Raw genomic sequence first — 20,380 nt, 5'->3', positions numbered from 1 at the left:
TTTTCGTTTTTTGCGAGATAAGAGAAAGGAAAATAAATCGTTTAGGAATCGTACGAAAGCTAACGATTTACGATATAGATGCAATCGCAACAATAACTCTTGCGTCAATTGTAGGTGGAAAGCTTCCCTTCTAGGAGGCTGATTTCAATGCAATAGATCCCCTCCTTTTACACAGGAACTCAAGTATAGGTGGTCACCGCGGTATGGTCAAGTTCAAATCTCGAGTTCAGTCGGCCATCAGCTACGATTGACGTACAATCATTGCATACATGGCTTTTCTCAATTACTACAATCAGAAATTATTATCCGTGGATAGCGAGCAACAATGAACATAAAGAATGTTTGGTCAAATTTCTCAGATTTTAGTTTAAAAGTTAGGTTGTTTCGTGACGTAAACGTGTCCAAAATTAAATACATTAAATTTCCTTTTTTGTTTTTTTCCAAAAAAAACTCTTTGTTGCATTTACAAATTTTTTAAAATAATTGTTTATAAAATTATTTTATATTACCAATCTGGAATAAAATGCAGAACACGACATCAATATGGACAGGTAAGAATTGTACAGTGAAATAAAAAATTTATAATGATAAATATCTCGCTCTATCTCAATTCTACGCATGTTTGTAACAATATGCATTTTGCATGAATGTTTTCTAATAATTCTTATTGTTACTCCATTGTCAGAGTAAAACATTTTCGATTCAATTGTAAATTCCTCAAATTGTTTTCTAAACATTATTCATCTGGAAATTAATGCGGGCACATGATATATGTTATTACCTATTTAGGACGTACGAGTCATTAGCCTTGGACCGACACTGACCTGATTTCGTCACAAATATGAGCCCGGCTAGTAGGCTTGGCTATAACCTTCCATCGGTCGTGTCATCTTCGACTTCCTAAATAGAAATTATGCAATTTCTTCCTACATAATCGATTCTCCTTTGTTCCAATAAAATATGAAAATCAAACCAAAAATTATTAAAACGACATCCCCCTTCTTTCAGTAATGACATGCATCGAAAACGATGTTTACAAATATATTCTCTATCTCTCTATTTATTAAACACCATCCGTCCTAATATAATGTCAAATCGATGAACATGAATTAAGAAAAACAAACTGGGAAAATATTATTCCATACTTTTAAACGATATTTTTCCAGACCTTGTAATTATGTTTACGTATTTTACGTCTCGTTTCCTCTGATGGAGAAAAAAAAAAAATAATACCGAGGATCCTGTGTCGTAATCTTATCTTCCCCTGGACATACTGCCGCCTGTGTGCAATTAGCGGGCACTCCCGACCGATAGAAAACAACGCGTGGGCGATATTAAAAAAACAAGACAGAGACAATAGAAAAGAGAAAAAATGTACATTATATTACGCTTGTTGCGGTGTGCACTATTATTTCGCACAATGAACAAGAGAGTCGAACGAAACGGTCGCAGCACAGATAGGCTCAAGTGGCCAAGGGGCACTTGAACTGACGAGATAATGGACCGTTTGTCGAGAAAGAGAAAGAATCAAACGATACCGAGCGGTACGCGCGACGGTTGCTGCAACCGCGATCATTCAATCGCACTTTCTTGTTTCTTTGCTTCCAATGACGCACTTATGACGTCAATCGGAGAAGCAAGAAGCAACCCTGGCATACCTTCCACGCATCTTTCCCTCCGCATTTCTTCGACCCGGATATACGATCCTTGACTTATCTTTTTCAGCGATTCTTCGTTTTGCAAAAAATCACTTTCACATAGAAACAAATATATCATTGATGTTTTGGCCCCTTTTTTGGAAAATTTCGAATTTATTTTAATATTTGAACATTCATCATAAAAAACTTGTATGTATATATTGTATCTGTTATAGATTACAAAATTATTTATTATGTATTATATTAATAAACGATATTCAGTAAGATTGTCTTTAATACTTGTTACATAGTTCGAGAATTTTTTAATTAAATGTTTGCTCGCAATAAATACATTTTCAGATTAATTTCAAATTTCAAGATGTTCTATTTAATACATATAATATATACATAACAGTTTTCCATGGCAAATATTCAAATAGTAATATACATGTATTTATAATATCGTCACTCTTTTGTGGCTCTGTATGGCTCATAATATGTATATGTACATAGTATATCGAAATAGAATCACAGTTACCGTCCCATATGGGGAATAGCACTATGTGTAACTATAATTCCAAGATTAGATAAGAGCTTGTAGTGACAGTGTTAGTATAACAAAAATTTATGTCGTTTGTAATATACTGTCATAAAGGTGGTTTATAGTGATATTTCTTCATGATATTTCTTCCTACACCGACGTGTAGGATGAAATGATACCCGTTGAATAAATAATTCAAATGCCATCTTTCATATTTGAAAATCTAATAAATTCTTAGAAACAATTGTTACTTATGAGATTGTTTTTCCGTTAATCCATTAAGGATCAGTTTCATAACAAATTTAAGTGGAAGACACAGAATCAGGAATAGAGATATGAATTGAAATAGGAATAGAAATAGAAATATTTCATATCTAGAACGTTGAAAAATAAAAGACGATGAGGTAAATTGATTACAAAAAAAAATAGTTACGAATAAAATATTACCGCAATATTGGGTTTTAATGTATTACTATCTTTAGCGATTGAATTATCATACTTTACAAACATTCACCATTTAAATTGTGGATGTTTATACGTTTTTAGGAAATTTAAAATTCCAAAGATTTATAGAACTCATATAATATGCAAAAATATATTCAATGTAGAGCACTTATTGTGATTTGTGATATTGTGTATCTACTTAAATTCCAATCCTTTGATTAAGCTCATAAAAATATGAAATTGCATGAATATATGCAGTCTAGGTCATCATAAGAATTCAGAGATCGTTCCATGAATTTCCCTGCATTCCAATTTCGAATCATATGTTCTCTCATTCATGTTCTAGTCAGGCGATCTCGTCGAACGATGTCGTCATCGCAGGCCGATTGCGAAGCAGCATCGGGAGCAATTTGATAAACCATCCACCAAAGAAAAGGGTGAATTTTCCGAAGACCATGAACTTAACCTACATATCGGACATTGACGAAGATCAAATCCTCTCAATTCATAATGATCTACTTAAAAATGGAAAAAAAAGTGAAAGGAAGAATGAAAAGAAAGACAATTCGGAAGATCATAACAGGAGTTCTTTTAAATCGAATTGCAGCCGATTATTCAAACCGGGTCAGTTGATCAAGCTACGTTTCCCATCTATCTCTCACGTGGTTCACGGAAACGAACATGGCGACCTCTACTATCGTCGGCGCCGTGGCCGCGATTGGTTTAGAATCAGTGCGCGATGCGTCTCCTGTATTTCAAATCGAACATCAAACAACCGAGTGCCTTTGAGACAATGCACGTATCCTCGGCGAAGTAGTCGATGTGAGGTTCAATCTTCCTTAACTCCTGAAGCGACACAATTAAAACAGCTGCTACGAGGACGAGGCTACACCGAAGAGAAGAACAAGGTATATTCCTATATAGCAAAGCCACGTTTCACCAAATACATACAACATATACATACAGGGTGGCCCGTAATTCATGGTATAAATGGCGTCAGGTAGATTCTATGGTGCAAAATAAAATGAAAATCAAGGATAAGGAAATTGTGTTGACGGCTTTATTTTCGAGAAAATTGAAATCAAAAGTTTGTTTGGTATATGTGAAGTTGGTCAATTTCCGGCTAGACAGGAATAAACAAATGACAGAAGGTTATTCTGCATACGCAAATAAAAATGAAAATATAGAGTAAAATTTTGTCATTTAATGCTTCTTTTTGGAGAAAGCAGAATTGGAAAGTGTTAGTCAAGAATTAAGACAGTATTTGTGTTAAGGAAAATTTTCAAATTTGATTTTCAATTTTAATTTTATTATTTTTGATTTTAAGCTATAGAATCCCACTGACCCAATTTATACCATGAATTACGGACCGTCCTGTATATTATACAGGGTGTACCAGTATTCATGGCACAATCGGCAAGGAGATGAATAAGTAACTCGAACATATAGAATACAATTTGTTCATATGATAGTTCGTTTTGGAGTAAATTGAGTTTGAAAATTTGTCATTATACTTGAATTTGATTGATTTCGAGCTGGACAGAACTAAATAAGCGGCAGGAGGTTATTCTAGGTGTGAAAATTAATCGAAAATGTAGAATAAAATTTATCTACAGGTTGCTCAGTTTTCGAGAAAACAACATTTGAAAGTTTATCAAGAACGCAGTGTCTCGGGCTAATCCTTAACTAAACACGTTCAAACATTACCTTCTTGAAAATGAGATCTTAAACATAACAGCTTTATTCCACATTTTTCACTTATTTTCGCATGTACAATCATTTCTTGTCGATCCTGTTTCCTCACGTACATTCGGTAATTCGCCAAATTCGCATATACTAAACAACTTTTCAAATTTAATTTTATTAAAGACGAAGCGTGGTGTGAACAAATGTTATTCTATATTTTCAAAGTATTTTTCATTTATGATTCCTGAGACAACTTATATATCAATTGATTCGTTTAAAGAAGTAAATCATAGAAACCAAAATTATTTCGCCGTAATAATCTTCGTATTGTATATACTCGAGTTACTTTGTTAACTAATTTTTTACATTTTCAGATTGGTTTCAAATTTTACCAATATAATCATAGCAGTCGTTCGTAGTAATCATTGTAGAGCCAATGAAATATCAAAATGTCTTAAATTGCATACATAAAATTTTGTATGGTGAATGCTCGTTCATAAGCCACTATATATAATATGTTGTATTTCACGAAATGTGACTTTACAAATGTGGCTCTAAAATATTAGTCATAAATAGAACAGAAAGTTCATTTATTTTCTTCATATATTTATTTATTTAATGTATATATTATATATCTTTTTTATTTTAGAAAAGATTATTGTGTATCAAACATTTGTCCAATACTTCGATAAGAATATTCAATTTTATATTCTTGATAACTAAGACTATCTAATTTATATTCTTGATAACAACTTTCCGCAAAATAATTTTGTTTCCATAATTTACATGTGCATTAAAACGAATCAGTCGATATATAATATATTATATTTTATTAAACGTGGCTTTCCTAGGAATATTCCGATATATCAATTATGTACATACACATATATAATATATACGTATATGTATATATTTATTTACTTTGTTAGGGATGTTCGAAGAATAATTTCTTCAGCGGTGAGAAATCGGAAGTGGAGCGTCGATCTTCGAAGCAGAACGTGGATTTATCGTCCTCGAACGCGGTACAGACGTCGCGAAAACGACGCGTAGGCATCGTGGAGAATCAGTACGTCGCCGAGAGTGACGCCGGCTCGTCGGTATGCGACTTGGTTCAAAGCTTGGAACGAGTGCTCGGTGAGAAGAACAAGGGGGTCACGATGAAGTCAAAGAAGCAACAGAACGCCCTGGAGGGTATCGTCGACCCTATAGAAGAGAATGAAACCTATGACGAGTTCGACACGGTGAGAATGCCGGTTGTTAGATCCCTGAGCAAGAGTCCACAGAGCGACGAAGGTATTGAAACGGACACGGATCGAAGAAGAGGATCGATGGCCCGATGCTGGAGCCTCGATTCGGCCGCAGCCAGTGACGAGGACACATCTCTGACTACTCACCAACAGAAACGACACAAACTACGGGTTACTAGATGCTGCAGCTCCGATAGTGCAGTGCTCAGCGACGAGGACCAAATAAAAGGTGAGGGGGATGGAATCATGCCACCAGTTGCTCTCTCACGAAGACAATGGAGAGGGGAGAATCAGTTGAAAACACAATCCTGACCACGCGTGCTGTGTCAATGACATCATCGTTCCTTTCCTTCTTTTTTCTCGCATCGTTTTACGTGTTATTCGTTCTGTTCTGTTGACCCGTTGTGTTTCTCTCCTAATGGCGGTATAGTTAACATTTTTTGAAACTTCTGCCTTTTGAAAATTGGTGATAAATCTATGATGTTTCATAAGAATAATAGCCGTTTGATAGTTATGTTAATTTAACTTATCTCATTGAGGAGTAAAGCTGTGTTAACATTTGCAATATTGCATTTGTGATTTTTTGTTTTTAGTCAGTTTATGTTATTGAATTCTATTAATCCATTAAACATCAACATTGTGTTAACATTTGTAACAATTTATTTATAATTTCTTTTTAGCCAATTCACACGATTGAATCATATAGAATTCATGTTGTGATTGTGAAAAGGAATTCTAAGAATTTATTTGATATTTTTTTCATGACTGTCTTTTCTTCTATCTAGATTTTCTAGATTCCATTATATGAAATTTGAAGAAATATGAAAATTGAAGTATTTAATATGAAGTTTAGAATTCTGAGTATTTTAGAAATGAAATTTAGTTCATTTTTTAATAAATAATTTCTTGTAAGATAGGATGGGGAATTGTTTTTAAAAATTAAAATAATTATGAAACATTTTTTGCAGGATGGGATAGTACAAATATGGTGGAGGGAAGCGAGACTGAGCATAATGAGGGAAGACCTAGATATTGGAGAACACCCAGTGTAGTTGTTAGTGATTACTCTGATTATTCTTACTTAGATGAAAAACTAGAGAGAAATGATCTTGATCTTGAAAAGTATGAAGGGATTAGTGGCACTCCCAGCCAAGCAAGCAGCTGCTCTTGCTTGGATTGTGATGAAATACGTGAATCTTTAGATACTCAGTTCCTACAAGTCTGCCGTAGTAGACGACATTCAGATTCTTGCTGTTTGTGTCTTGACTCTATAAATGCTGTTGCTGTAAGGTATTTATTTCTTAAATTCTTCATTCTTCTTTAACATAATCGATACTTTACTAATGAATATTCTGTTTAGAAACCTCAATGAGACTGGAAATAGAAGAAATTCTTGCCTGGATTCCACTGACTCCTACTATTCCAAGCTCAACACACAGTTTACACAGTACATGCCACGGAACTCTTCAGAGTTGCAAGAAGATATAAAAGTTGGCTTATTGAACATTCCACCGGCACGAAAAATCTCAGACTGTTCCACTACATCTAGCCTTAGCGGAGACGAATCTGACGTCGCTGAATTACAACCAATCAAGTCCTCCAAGGTGAGTGCTAGTATCTAAAAATTATTTTTCATCTTAATGTTTTGATAAACACACAATATTGTACTACTTCAAGAAACAAAATGATGCCCGATTTTAAATTTGTTTCTACACCATAACTGATTTTTAAAGAAGGTTGTATGTTATATACCAATAGTTGGAGCTGTTTTGAGAAAAATATAAATTGCAGAAGAGAAAAAGTGAAAAATCAATAAATAGAATTTATGGAAACCCATTGTTCTATCTTCGTCATTTTGACATACTTCCATTCCAGGTGTATAAATATTTCAATGTTAGACCGAAGGCAAAAGACTATGTTTTGCGCGACACATCATCGCTACCAATACATTGTCGTTTCTGCGAACAAACACGTAATTTATCTTACGCAACGCCATGCTTCTTGTGCTCCAGTTTGCGAACAAACGGACTATTCATTCGTCGAGAGGAATGGAATTCGTCTCAGTATGTAGGAAACTTTAATGAACTGACAATGTGCCTGCACAGACATCAACTTTTTCCATTTGTTTATATCTCTTCAACAATATTTCATTCTCCTGTTTTTAATCTGCATTTGTCTCCTTTTTCTGTAGCCTTGAAGTTTGTTGAAAGGATTGATTGTTCTGCCGTAAGAGAAATAAAGAATTTAAAATATTTTTGGGAAATCGATATATTTTCGAAGATAAGTAAAGCGTGGGATCTTCGATGATTACAAATTGTTATTCCTGTCGACGAAGGACACAGGAATGTGGCAACCGGAGAAACGTTCTTTTACGCGTTCTTTTCTCTTGGAATCTGTTATGCATGCCTTTCCTTTGTACGTACAAATGTACATACTTATCTTTATCTACCTACTCATTCAACATACGGATCATCGTGTTTACAAACCGTATTGTGCACGTGTACGCTCGCTTTGTGCATTCTTTGCGTAGGTTTAATCGATGTTCGCTCTATGCCCAAACATAGTCGAATGGAATGTAACTCTTACAGTCATTATTTTCCTCATTCCCTGTTTATAAAATCGTAGGCATATAAAATTTTTACGATTTCTGGGGAAGTAAAATTATCTGCAAGGTATTCAATGTAATTAAATACTTTACTAAATTTATCTCGAAGAATTCATATTGGACAAAGTTACTGGGTCAATCCAAGAACATTCGTAGATGTTCTATCGTGATGTTTTTCATGATTCAACTGGTGTTTAAAAAAAACGATGTTTTAAAAACATCAACATTGATGTAAAAAGCCACGGTTCATAAACACCGCTGTAAATTTTATAGTTCTCCGCCGATATCTTTTTTCTCGAGCACGTGGAAGATTCATCGTTTAGACGAGAAACTGGATATGTTTATTACATAAATTTACACCCCCGATTTAAATCAAACTTTCTAAACAATCATACAGTTCTTCGAAGATATTTCTTCTAAACTCTCATGTTACACCTGCGATCCCCTCGGTAATTTTATTTTCCACTAAACGTACCTTCAATTTCCTTCACAAGATCTTCATCATCGATAATCACAAAGAAGACAACGCATCCTGAAGGTGTTCAAAGAACCGGCACGGAACTTTTACTTTTAAATATCGTTCTATTCTGTGCTGGCGTGCATTCAGCTGTAAAAGTGCAAGATATCTCTCCAGGCAGCCAGCATTCGACTGGCCGCGGTAACAGGGATCAGACAGTCAGTCAGCTCAGTTGGAATCAGTGATAGCGGTTAGTCAGTCGGTAGCGTCGGTTTCCAAGGGTTCTATCGGCCAGTGTCAGCCACGGTATACTTGCTATACTGATTATCATTGTCAGAGTGTGAGGCGCGCGATTTCATCCACGAGATTCGAAACAGAGTCGTCATCGTTAATGGCTCGTAAAAGTTGCTTTGCCTTCGTTCTATTTTCTGAAAAGTTTGTAATTACAGGAAGAAGCGTCCACCGAGTTTCTGAAGTCACAAAGTGACACAAGAGAAGCAGGAAAAATAGAATTCCAGTGAAAGTGAAGGAGCAGTTTATTGTTTCGATGAGTACATAGGAGAGGATGCGTTTCAAGAAGGAGCAGTTTAAATAAACCTAAGATATCGTTTGTGTATATGCGAGCCTGGTGAAATCAAGTAGGAGGCATTTTGGATATTTTTAACGCGCCACATGGTACAGTATACATCTACGATGATGGGAGACGAAGATCATTTTCTGTCTGCGCTATTCATCGTCTTTGAGAACTTTATTGGATTGTCGAGACTCTAGAGGTCTTTTCTGTAAGAATCTATTTTGTAGACACAAACCTCTTTAATTACAATCTCCAATTTCTGACAGCTACTAAAATCGTTCTTCGTTTATATAACAAGAACTTTTCTTTACAAGTTGTACGTTTCCGAGCGATTAGAAGCGGGAAACAACAAAGTTGTTCAATTACTCGTTGCGTTATCTTTTACTCCAGAGTAGGGCTATTGTTTTTAAGACAAGTGGTTCTCAGGAAAAAGAAACAACAAAGATAAAGTTTTTCATTCAGTTGTCACTCAACAAAGCTTAGTAATTTATATTGTTCGCGCTAGACACCACGATCTCTTGTCATCTGATAAGAATCTAGTTCCCAGAAGGTGTTTCGCGAGTCAAAAAAATTATCGAAAAATTGCCACGCGATAAAACCATGCAACGTGTTCAACGTCTTGCAATCGATGTCAAGCAATCAGTCAGTTTCTTATTTACGAGCTACGAAACCAGTTATGCGATCCAGCGTATTTCTTGTTTACAATGAAGATTTTGTGCGGCAATAGTTGTATTCGTATATTTTCACACGCGAGGAAACTTTTTCGACGTTGTGGAAACGCAAAGTGTGGAAAATATTCTGTAAATTCGCTGAGAGTCAATTCCGGAGATGAGATAAACATCAGCTTTAGGGAAATTCTTCCTAGGAATACCAATCACGATTATCACAAGGTATTTGTGAAAAGACTTTTATAATTTGTATAATTTATACCGTGTGAAATTAAGAAAAGTATCTTCGACCATATATAATTGAAAGATATACTAAAATTTGTTGAATGTTTTTGTAAAATATAGGAATTGTATATTTATCGAATACCGAGACTAATTCTAATGCGACACCTGTATCTGTCACACTTTCTACGTGGAAGGTGACCCAGAAAAACGAGTAGAAGAATTCAGTGATATTTAACTGTTGCGGAATAGGCGAGTATTGTCCAGTCATGTAAATCCACGAATTGATCCAGAAGGAGATAAGAACAGATAAAGGCTAATGTTTATTTTAAGTCTTGGTTCTTATTTCACTTGACTATGATATGGCCAAGCTGGCTGTAATTAATAATTCAATGTCTGAGAAATCTCTTGAACCATCTCAAGAAGATTTTTTTAAAGAAACAACTAACTACGACTTCAAAAATTTCTAAAATGAATCTAGTGAAGATAATTTTTATCTTTAAATTTCCACAAAAACTTATTTCCATTTCCAAGCTATTAGACAATAGTTTTTAAATTTCGCAATTTGAATTCCTTGCAGAATCCTCCGGAATCTCATTCGGATCCTATATCATTGATTAATGGAGCCAGTTGTCAAATCCCCCGAATAATCACCGATGAGAACGTTATCAGACCGTTGTTTTATCGACGTGGATATGAGAAATGTATTGAAGATAGGGAAGGCGGCCACGAGAGATCCGTTCGATAAAAAAAAAAAGAGAAAAAATCCGTGCGGGCGCAGAGACGGTGTCAAACGCGTTATGAATAAAACATCGGTAGCCGTGACTGAAAATAATATCTCGAGCGCTTGAAAATTCTGCGGCCGCCTGTCGCTTTCGAAACATTCACTGCTTCTCGCGAGCTGACCCGAAAAAGGCGATAGTTCGTCCTGTCTCCGGTCGCGAAACTGTAGCTTGACCTTTCCACGAGGGAAAGTAAATCATATACGCTCACAACTCACCTGTCTTGATCCTTTTTTCATTTCTCTTCTCTTCTTTTTTCCGAATTCATTCATCTGCTTTGATTGGTAACTTACTATTTGTTGAAGATCAATTTCATTTCTTTCCTCTTTTTTGTTAACAATCTGTACATTTTCTTTTTTTTTGATTAATAACTTACTATACCAATTATAGATTTTGTACATTTGAGATTTAATTTTTACAATTTGGTTTTAATAGCTAGAGACATTTAGGATCTCCTGGTTTGATTTTCATTTTCTTTTGTTCAAACAAAGTTTTTTTATTGCTGGAATTTCCCTTTATTCGTAGAATTCCTCTTGGAATTTCATATGAAATAGGGTTGTACCCCCAAATTTAGCTAAACAATTACTCTTCTTTTGACTTTTTATTCTTCATACAGAAATGCATTCTACAAGAAGAAAAGAGGAGTGGCATTATTAGTATAAACAGAAGACATTGTAAGAGTTATGAAATTCATGTAAGAATCATTATATCTCTATCTATCCAAACCCAAACCATGAACAATCTTTTCTCATTACATTTTCCTTCCCCAGAAATAGGAACGCGCGTGATCCTTGTTGACGACAACAAACTCCAAACATTGCTTCTTAGAAAATGATAACAGCGACAAAATCAAGTGATTTGTTGTCCTTATCATTATGAAGGTATCAACAAAGAAACTCATCATCATTTGAATAATAGAAGATTGGTAAAGATTTAAACCAGTGCGTTCAAGTGGAACACCATTTTGCATGTATCAAATGGCCATCGAGTTCCTTTAATGGTAACTCATGGTTTTCAATAGTTTTCTCTTTGATAGTTATCCGTTCGTCGACGTGAGTGGATATTTATTGAACAGCTGTTCTACACGGCTCCTTATCCATCTTTATGTTAGATTAGAAATCACCAGACAAACCTTAATCGTTTCTTCGATCGAATTATTATCAGTTGGTTTGATAGGAGAATCGCCAATTGCGACGTTCCCATATCAAGGCACGCGATAATACTTATCTTCTATTTCTATTTTTCTTTTTTTACTTTCGTATATGGCATTTAAATTTTTATTTGTAGGTTTAGCGATTATTCATCTTACTCAACGAACGAAGAGATGACAGTTTGTCTAATATTTTAAAGTATAATTCGCAACGAAGATTTATGGCCATCAAATGACGTTGTTTGGCAGAAACCAATATTATAAATGTTCAACATCGTGCAATCAGTTTCCAAGCACACAAAAAAGCATGATAAAACAATCAAGCGAATGATTAATATCATCGACAACATCGAGAAAGGCAAAGAGTTCGGATCAGAGAAATCACATCCTATATTCTTGATTTATTCCACGATAATATTACCGTAGCTGTTTCTGTGTTTTTATTGTAGTATGCAAAATGTCTTTTAATCGAGTAAAATTATCATTTGTAATTTAGCTTCCATATCTTCGGTTTTCTTCCTGTTAAAGATTAACGTTGAAGGGGAAGAAAATTTGATGGATCTCTATCCTCAGTTCATCTTACAAATTCTAGAATGTTGATCAATGCACCGAATTCCTTTGTATCCGTTCGTTTCTTGAAATCCACGTACATGGATTCAAGTATCATGTATGATCACACGTGCCGAGAATTCGAAAAAATCAAGTCGTTTCCATTCGAAACAAGATAGAAAGATATTTGCGGTGTCGAGGAGCTAGACAAACACATTATTACGTCAATCAGCGAATCGAATACTGGCTCATTACGCAAGAGGACGGTAACGAGAGGATGTAACCATATACCTTTCGTTTCCTGTCCAACCGATTCACCTAGTCGATTCATCTCAACATTGGCGACGAAAACAAGCGTAATTTTCTTCGAAACGAAGAGGAAGTTAAACACTATTTGTAACTCTTGCAAATTATCTTTTTCATGGCGTTTGTTTTCTCTACTACTGATGTTGCTTCTGGTCGCATTATTCTGTATTTTTTTCTTCACTGAAATTTTCTCTTTGATGTTCTTTTATCGAATCCTTCTATCCCTAGAATGTTCCTCTTGATTTAATTGTTAGAAATTCTATTTTATGTCTCTGTATCAATTTTTTAATTGATAGGGAGGGGAGACCTCTGTTAGGATTTCATGACCTGTACCTTAGCCTTGATTCGATCCCCACTAAAAAGAGCAGAATATTGTGAGCGGCCGTGAGTGATACTGCATCAATCGGAGCTTCAATTTAGAACCACGCTATATCATGGAGACTACTGTAACAGGAAGCGGTCAATTCGGGTCAGTAGAGGAAAACTGTGCAACCGGGGCTGCCTCGAGCTCACTGTTCCCAATCCTCCATGTCCTCGTGCTTTTCTTTTATTCTGCTAATTCATTATTAAGTAAAGTCGTCATTGATATCAATAGTAGTTATTGATATTCTTCTATCAATAAGTTGAAAACAATTCCCAGAGAATTCTCAGGGGAATAGAAATCTTACAGTAAAATTGCACTTAACGAAGTAAGGTTTTCAGCGAAGTAAGGAACTTCACTTATTTCGTAAGAAGAATTGTTTCTGTAATAATTATCAATAATGGAAACACATGTGTTCGGATGAAGACACGAGGCATTGAAATTAAAGCCAGTTTTGCCGAAGACAAATGAAGACTTCTGAGAAGAAATATGATAAGTCATATCTTCTGTTCTTTATAGAAAAACAATTTTTCAATTCAATATACTGTGATGAATATTTTATAATACAGATTGTCAGAACACTAGTCGTTCCATAATATTAACTTTATAGAAAACTTGTTGGATTTGCTACTTATTTTTAAAAAGTAATATATCTTTGCACATAGTAAAGTAAATCAATTTCCTTTTCAACAATAAGTTCTATTAAAACATAAAGTGATATAAAAATCAGAAAACCGACAAATCTATATTTATCTTGCTTTTGCTTGTATCCTCTTCATATACATTTGTCGCTTGGTTAGCTAATAATTTACTGAAGTTATGCGTAACAAATTTGCTCAAACGTAAGAGGATTAAATTCAGTCTTCTCTGGAGGTTTTTTTTTCTTTGAAGTTTTTGAAGTTTCTTTTTTCTCGGATACTTCTTTTAATTATGTCTAATTGAGTCATGTTATATAAAAGACGTATCGAGTTACGGCGACATTTTGTAATTCAATAGTTGTTCAGAGTTGTTTGGTTGTCCAGAGTTTAGTAGAGTCTCGATTGCGATGAAGAACGGTCTCGTAGAAACTGATCTTCGTAGTGACTCTCACGCGGTACTAATCAAAGCCTTGGTCGCGTCAAGGTCGACGATGAGACGTATCATTAGAGAGAAGAAATACTATAGCAGGTCGGTGACAAAAGTTCGCAGGTGGTCATGAATGGCAGAATGGTGAAAGGAATCGGACTAGTCATTGTTCACCTGAGATGTGAACTGGTTCGTGGTGTGGATTAATGAAACGTTTAACTGTGACTAAGACTGCTGTCTTACAGGATAAATGGTGCGGTACTGTGATTAGAGCAATAGCTCTACCAAGCGTCTGTTACCAGTGTCCTGAAGTATATTTATATATTCTTATCCTTTCTTTTCAATTATCAAGAAGCAGAGAATTATAGATGTAAGGAGACCCTGAAGTTGGAAGGAGATTGGATTTTTAATTCTTTGGAGAAGGATCAGAAAGATCTATAGTATGGAAGATGCAGAGAATGAGAAGAATTGAAGATCTGAGGAATTTGTAATCTAAGAGAGCCAAGGAATTCCAAGTACAAAAGGACCTAAAGTCTGGAAGATTTATTCATTTGTTTCAAAGGAATCAGGAAGCTATGGGATGTAAAATTCAAAGATATCTAGGATCCAAATAATCTTGGATTTAAGAGAATGTAGAATCCAAATGAGAATTTGGAATTAGGGAAGATCCAAATTCCAAACGATATAGGACTAAGAAAGACGCAGGATACAAATAATTTAGAATTAAAGAGAATCCAGTGTACTTCGAATCTACTGAATGTTTGCTCTACAAAGATTTAATATCTAAGAAACTTTTAGTTCTATAGAATTCAGAGTTCAACTTAGAAACTTGAAACTAACAGATATAATCTCTCTCTTCGTGCATGTGTGCGACAAGAAAGTAAGAGAAATCTGAATTGTAAAGATATTTGTAGGCCTGCAGGTTAGTCTGAGCGAAATGAACTTATGAGCAACATAAACCACCGCGAGGCATTAATATGGATCAAGAAAAGAAGAACGAAGCTGAGAATTTGAAAGAAGAGGCTTCGATGACGCCGGTATCGCCTACGTTATTTACACCTCCGACTTTGAACTTGATGGAACAGATTCTTCTAGCGAAAATCGAGAAGCAAAATTTTCACGAAGATGATCGTGAGACTGATGCCCGACTAGAAGGGAAGAAGAAGAATTTCCTTTTAAGAAGGACAGATTCTATGGACAGTCAAAATAGTGCCAGCACCTATAATTCATTTCTATCTAGTGATTCGGCCTCCAGTGGGAATCTTTATTGCAAATGCGACGACTGCTTGTTGGGAATCGTCGATGATTATCAAAGGAGTCCTTTAGTGGTTGATAGGAAAAAGGTATGTCTTTTAAGAATTGGTTTTTTGAGATCCTTAAGGAGAAAATTATAATTAGAAGTTGGTTTATAAGGAGCAAGAATACTGTATAACATTTTGTAGCAACATGCAGCTTTCAGAAATTTATGGAAATTCTTTTAACATAAAGATTTATGTTAAATACTATAGTCATATGTATACTGGTGAGAAGACTAAGATTGAAGGAAATTTATGTTAACTGATGTTATAAACAAATTTATATTAAGTAATATGTTGTATGTTTATTGTTATTGCTGTGATACGTAGTTGTAAAAATGCTTCAAATACTTTTCTATAAATGTAACTTCAGCTGACACAGTCGACTTCTTCTTGATCAATTCTTCCCTCCAGGCTCGTCTCCGCTCCTTTTTTAATTACCGCCTATTCACTGCCATTCTGGAGCTCTCAATCATACCATAACCAGAAGGATCGATACACAAGTCATCCAATAATTAACTAGAAGCTAGGAGCAATTTACTACAAGCGTGCAGTGGACTAAAATGACCCAAAGAAGAATTCTCGTATCTCATAATCTTATAAGATTGAATTTTATAAAACTAAATTTAGCCTCATTTATCGATAATATTCTTCCTTAAATAAATAACAATCGCCTGGAGGTATCTTTGATCTATAGATCGAAAAATAATTTCGTAATCAATCGATATCGGTTTCACTCCCATTTCGTATGCCTAGGGACAATTCGGCGGGTAATTAAATGCAGGCCCGCCGACAGCCGGATGATCGATTAGAAAACCGATTGACCAATCCTGTTTGGTTCGACGTACACTAAGTCCTAGTTAAGATGAATCAAGTTACCTAAATTCAAGCCACTCGAAAGCTTGAAATCCCATCATCAGTGTGATACTGTACATTTATTTGACTTGAAGTATCCTAACAGTCTCTAAATTCTGTATTCGATTGTGTCATCAAGTTTCAAACAAAGTTGAGGTTCTTCCAATTTCCTGGCTTGTAATAAAACACTGATATTGGATTGATCTTGTCGTTTTGAAGCAATTGAATCTCTTTTGAACTTTATATCCACTCACACTTTGTATGTATAACATTTCTGTCACGTTCATAAGAATAATTCATATTATAATCAACATTTTTACATACATCCAACATAACTGTAACTCACTTCCTTTCTATTTTCTATTAGGTATACTATCGAAGTCAGCTCAAACAACTTGAACAGAAGTCATTCGACTAATTTGAACGAGGCTCAAGGCCTAAATTCTTGCAAGTCCCTGGTTGGACCTCTGTCGGCTGACTTTTTCTCCGAAGTTCACCGAGTTTCTGCAATTCCAGAAGGAGCATGGCTGGTGGTCCCAACGAGGCGGTGCAGCCTCAATTAACAACCGTTCCCTTTTCGATCTTACGTTACCTAATCGATCGCCATTCGATCGCGTTCTAGTTTTCTTCAAAAGAGGAATGCCGACATAGTCGAGTCGAATTCTCTCGCGTTCTGGCCAATTAAGCTGGAAAAATTTTCCATCTGCAGGTGGAAGTAAACGTTGCTGGATCACCTAGCTGACATAAAAGTAGGGATCTACTGTTATTTTTAGTATAATTCTGAGTAGAATGTTTGTAGGCTGAATTCAAGCCTAAACGAGAAATCCTCTATAGTTGAGATAATAATTTTATTCGCGATATGATACGCGAGAAAGCGTTGGTATGTGTGGCAATTAAAAGCATAATTCATCTTCTGAATGCAAAGTTTGAGAGGGCTAAATCTAGTTCGTGACGCAAATCAGCGTTACTGACGCGAAAGTTTTTTTTAAGGCGTAGAATAGATATAATGTCTATATGTAGCATGTTCTTATAGTATTTTAGTACAGATAATTTTTTTTAACTTCTGAACACGGCTTTCAGCAGTGACACAGTCTACGGAGTTTCTTATATGGTTGGTTATTTAGGTCGAACTTATCTTAAATTAGTTTTCGTCTGCAAGTAAAATTTATTATCCAGACATCGTCGTATAGCCATTTAATTGTCCATTTTTACCAATCCAAGTGGTTTTCACGACGTACGAGCCTTGGACCATGTTATCGAGTATTTTTTTAAATGTATAGCATCTGGGTCAAGGGTTTCTCGCTTTCGTTTCTTCGCCTTTTTATTTCTTCTTCGATCCAGCTTTTCCTGAATTCCGTTTCTTTCAAAACTCCCGAAGAAGTCCTTCCAAATCGTGATTCCAAATATCCTTCTTTCTTCCTTCTAGATATACTACGTATTCTTCTTTATTTCGTTTCTTCTAGAAGAATATCTTCCTTCTTACAGTTAGTCTCTTATTTTTATTTCTTCAGCAGAAGTAGCTTAATCTTTTCAATGACCGAGTGTTTTTTAAACTCTCAGAAACATTTATTTTGACCAATTCATTATCATAATCAACGCATCAATAATGGAAACTATTTTTATATATCACTATAATCTACTTTAAAAGCAAATTCTTTACTACGTATGTCTCTTATTTTTGCATGAAATTCATTCAACTTATTTCTTCTTAAAATCATGATGCATTTTTCTTTGACTTCTGTCCTTCTATTATTTTCTTTATTACTATTTATTCATGAAAAATTCCTATTACAAATTCCAAAATTCCAGATCCCATTCAAGCCCATCTTCATCAATGAATTTGTCTTATTTCTTCTTGAATTTGATTTATTTCTTCTTAAAATCATGATGCATTTTTCTTTGACTTCTGTCCTTCTATTATTTTCCTTATTATTATTTATTCGTGAAAAATTCCTATTACAAATTCCAAAATTCCAGATCCCATTCAAGCTCATCTTCATCAATGAATTTGACTTCCAAGAAGTTAGAGGATTAGTCGATGCTTTGTCTGAAAGAGAAGCGATGAAGTTGGTGAATCGAAAAAAAATGATGAAACAAAGGCCTTGGAACTTGGAAAGGAGGAAAACTATAATCAAAGGTTCTTCTTCTGATTTTCATTTTCATTTATCCGTGAAAAATTCCTATCACAAGCCTAATCGTACAAAAATTCCAGATCCCATTCGAACTCATCTTCATCGATGATTGTGAATTCCATGAAAAACATAGAGGATTAGTCGATGCTTCTTTCAAAACAGAAATGACGAAGCAGATTAGCTTTCGATGAGATGACGAAGCGGAGAGATTGAAAGACAGAAAAAGCGAATGCGTGTTTAACCCTGATAATAAAGCGCGTATAAATTTATGAATATCGTAAAATTTCCATAAACGTTACGCGTGCTCGAACGCGAGACCCAATTTCTACGCGATCATTACGCAATCGTACGAGACACGTCGAGTACGCGAATTCATCGTTCGAACGTTTATCGTTGAACACGTGAAATTGAATAATTAAACGTCTCGTTTAAAATCAATTGCACTCGTTTAATGCGTCACTTATGTGGAAGAAGCTTTTCGCGAGAAAACGAAGAGAATCGATGGAAATCGACAAATAAGAAGCATAAAGGATACGAATATATGCAAATATTTCACGATTATGTTCATTATGATTCAGTCTCGTTTCTTTCTTCAGACATTGTAGATATTTCTCCTCTGATAACTTTTCCAAATTTCTCAAAAGAAGGAGAATTTAGCCACCGTTCTCTCTTATAAGGATATCAAGTATTAAGTATTTTAAACTTGCTCCAAATAATTCATCTCTTTTCTAATTAAATATTTATTCTCTATATAATTATAAGTAATTTTAATATAAGTTATAGTTTAATATAATTATAAGTAATTTTAGAATTACCCAAAGGATCTTTAAAAAGAAGAGTTTCCGACTGTTATTCAACATCTATAATGCTTTTGAGAGACATCCTCTCTAAATATAATTCTGAAATTCAAATCTCGAATCAAGAGGACTTTGAAACAAAATTAAAGAAATCTTCAAAAGTCAATCAAAGTCAAAAGATCAAAAGTCTCTTCAGGACCGGATTATTCCTTAGATTGTGAAAAAATTTCTTTTTTATTAGTTTTGAATAATAAAAGAATATTTTTTCAGATGTTTTTGCAGAGGAGATATAATGTACTAAATTTAGTACCATCTGACGTATTTATGGCTTGGTTAATTAATCACTTATTAAAATACAATATTGAATATACAAGGTGGCACGTAACTGATGGTACAATTGTGAGCAGAGTGATTCTACAAAGAATAATAAGATGAAGATATAAAATAGAATTCTTTCATATGACGTTTCATTATCGAGAAAGTGGAGTTTGAAAATTTGTCAAATACGCTTAAATTTGACAAAAACTGCGGGAATAAATGATCGACAGGAGTTGAACGGAACGTGAAAATAAATTAAAAACGTAGAATAGAGTTTTCCTTGTATGATGCTTTCTTTTCGAGGAAGATAAATTTGAAAATGTAGCACGCACGCATACAAAACCAGTTCTTAACAGAATACGTTGAAACTTTATTTTCTGGAAAATGAGGGGTCAAACGGAAAGATCTCATTTCACAATTTTGACTTATTTTCGCACGTGTAATGATCTGCTGCTGATTGTTTATTCATATCCAGTCTGTATCTGGCCAAGTTCAAGTTTACTTCATAAATTTTGCAAACTCGATTTTCTCAGAAACGAAACGGCATATGCAAACATTTTATCCTATACTTTCGATTTCATCCTTCACGTACAATCAGCCAGTTGTACTCGAATCCTATCGCCAGTTTACGAGTCATGCTGTATATAACGTTGCTCGTGAAAGGATTAAAATTATCTATAGAAATGATA

At 34.8% G+C, this 20,380-nt stretch overlaps 1 protein-coding gene across 1 annotated transcript in view; it reads left to right on the top strand.

Annotated features, from left to right (window-relative positions):
* The first annotated feature begins 128 nt into the window (after nucleotides 1-128).
* LOC100649462 overlaps nucleotides 129-20,380 on the top strand; it is a 27,731-nt gene continuing 7,479 nt past the window's right edge. The window contains exons 1-5 of the mRNA XM_012313965.3: nucleotides 129-551; nucleotides 2,969-3,530; nucleotides 5,238-5,784; nucleotides 6,524-6,845; nucleotides 6,916-7,159. Of these exons, the coding sequence (XP_012169355.2) occupies nucleotides 544-551; nucleotides 2,969-3,530; nucleotides 5,238-5,784; nucleotides 6,524-6,845; nucleotides 6,916-7,159 (1,683 nt within the window). The 5' untranslated portion in view covers nucleotides 129-543. The remainder of the gene's footprint in view (nucleotides 552-2,968; nucleotides 3,531-5,237; nucleotides 5,785-6,523; nucleotides 6,846-6,915; nucleotides 7,160-20,380) is intronic.

The sequence above is a fragment of the Bombus terrestris genome, chromosome 11, assembly GCF_910591885.1.
Source record: "Bombus terrestris chromosome 11, iyBomTerr1.2, whole genome shotgun sequence".
Lineage (NCBI taxonomy): Eukaryota > Metazoa > Arthropoda > Insecta > Hymenoptera > Apidae > Bombus > Bombus terrestris.
This window is presented reverse-complemented; position numbering and strand designations above follow the sequence as displayed.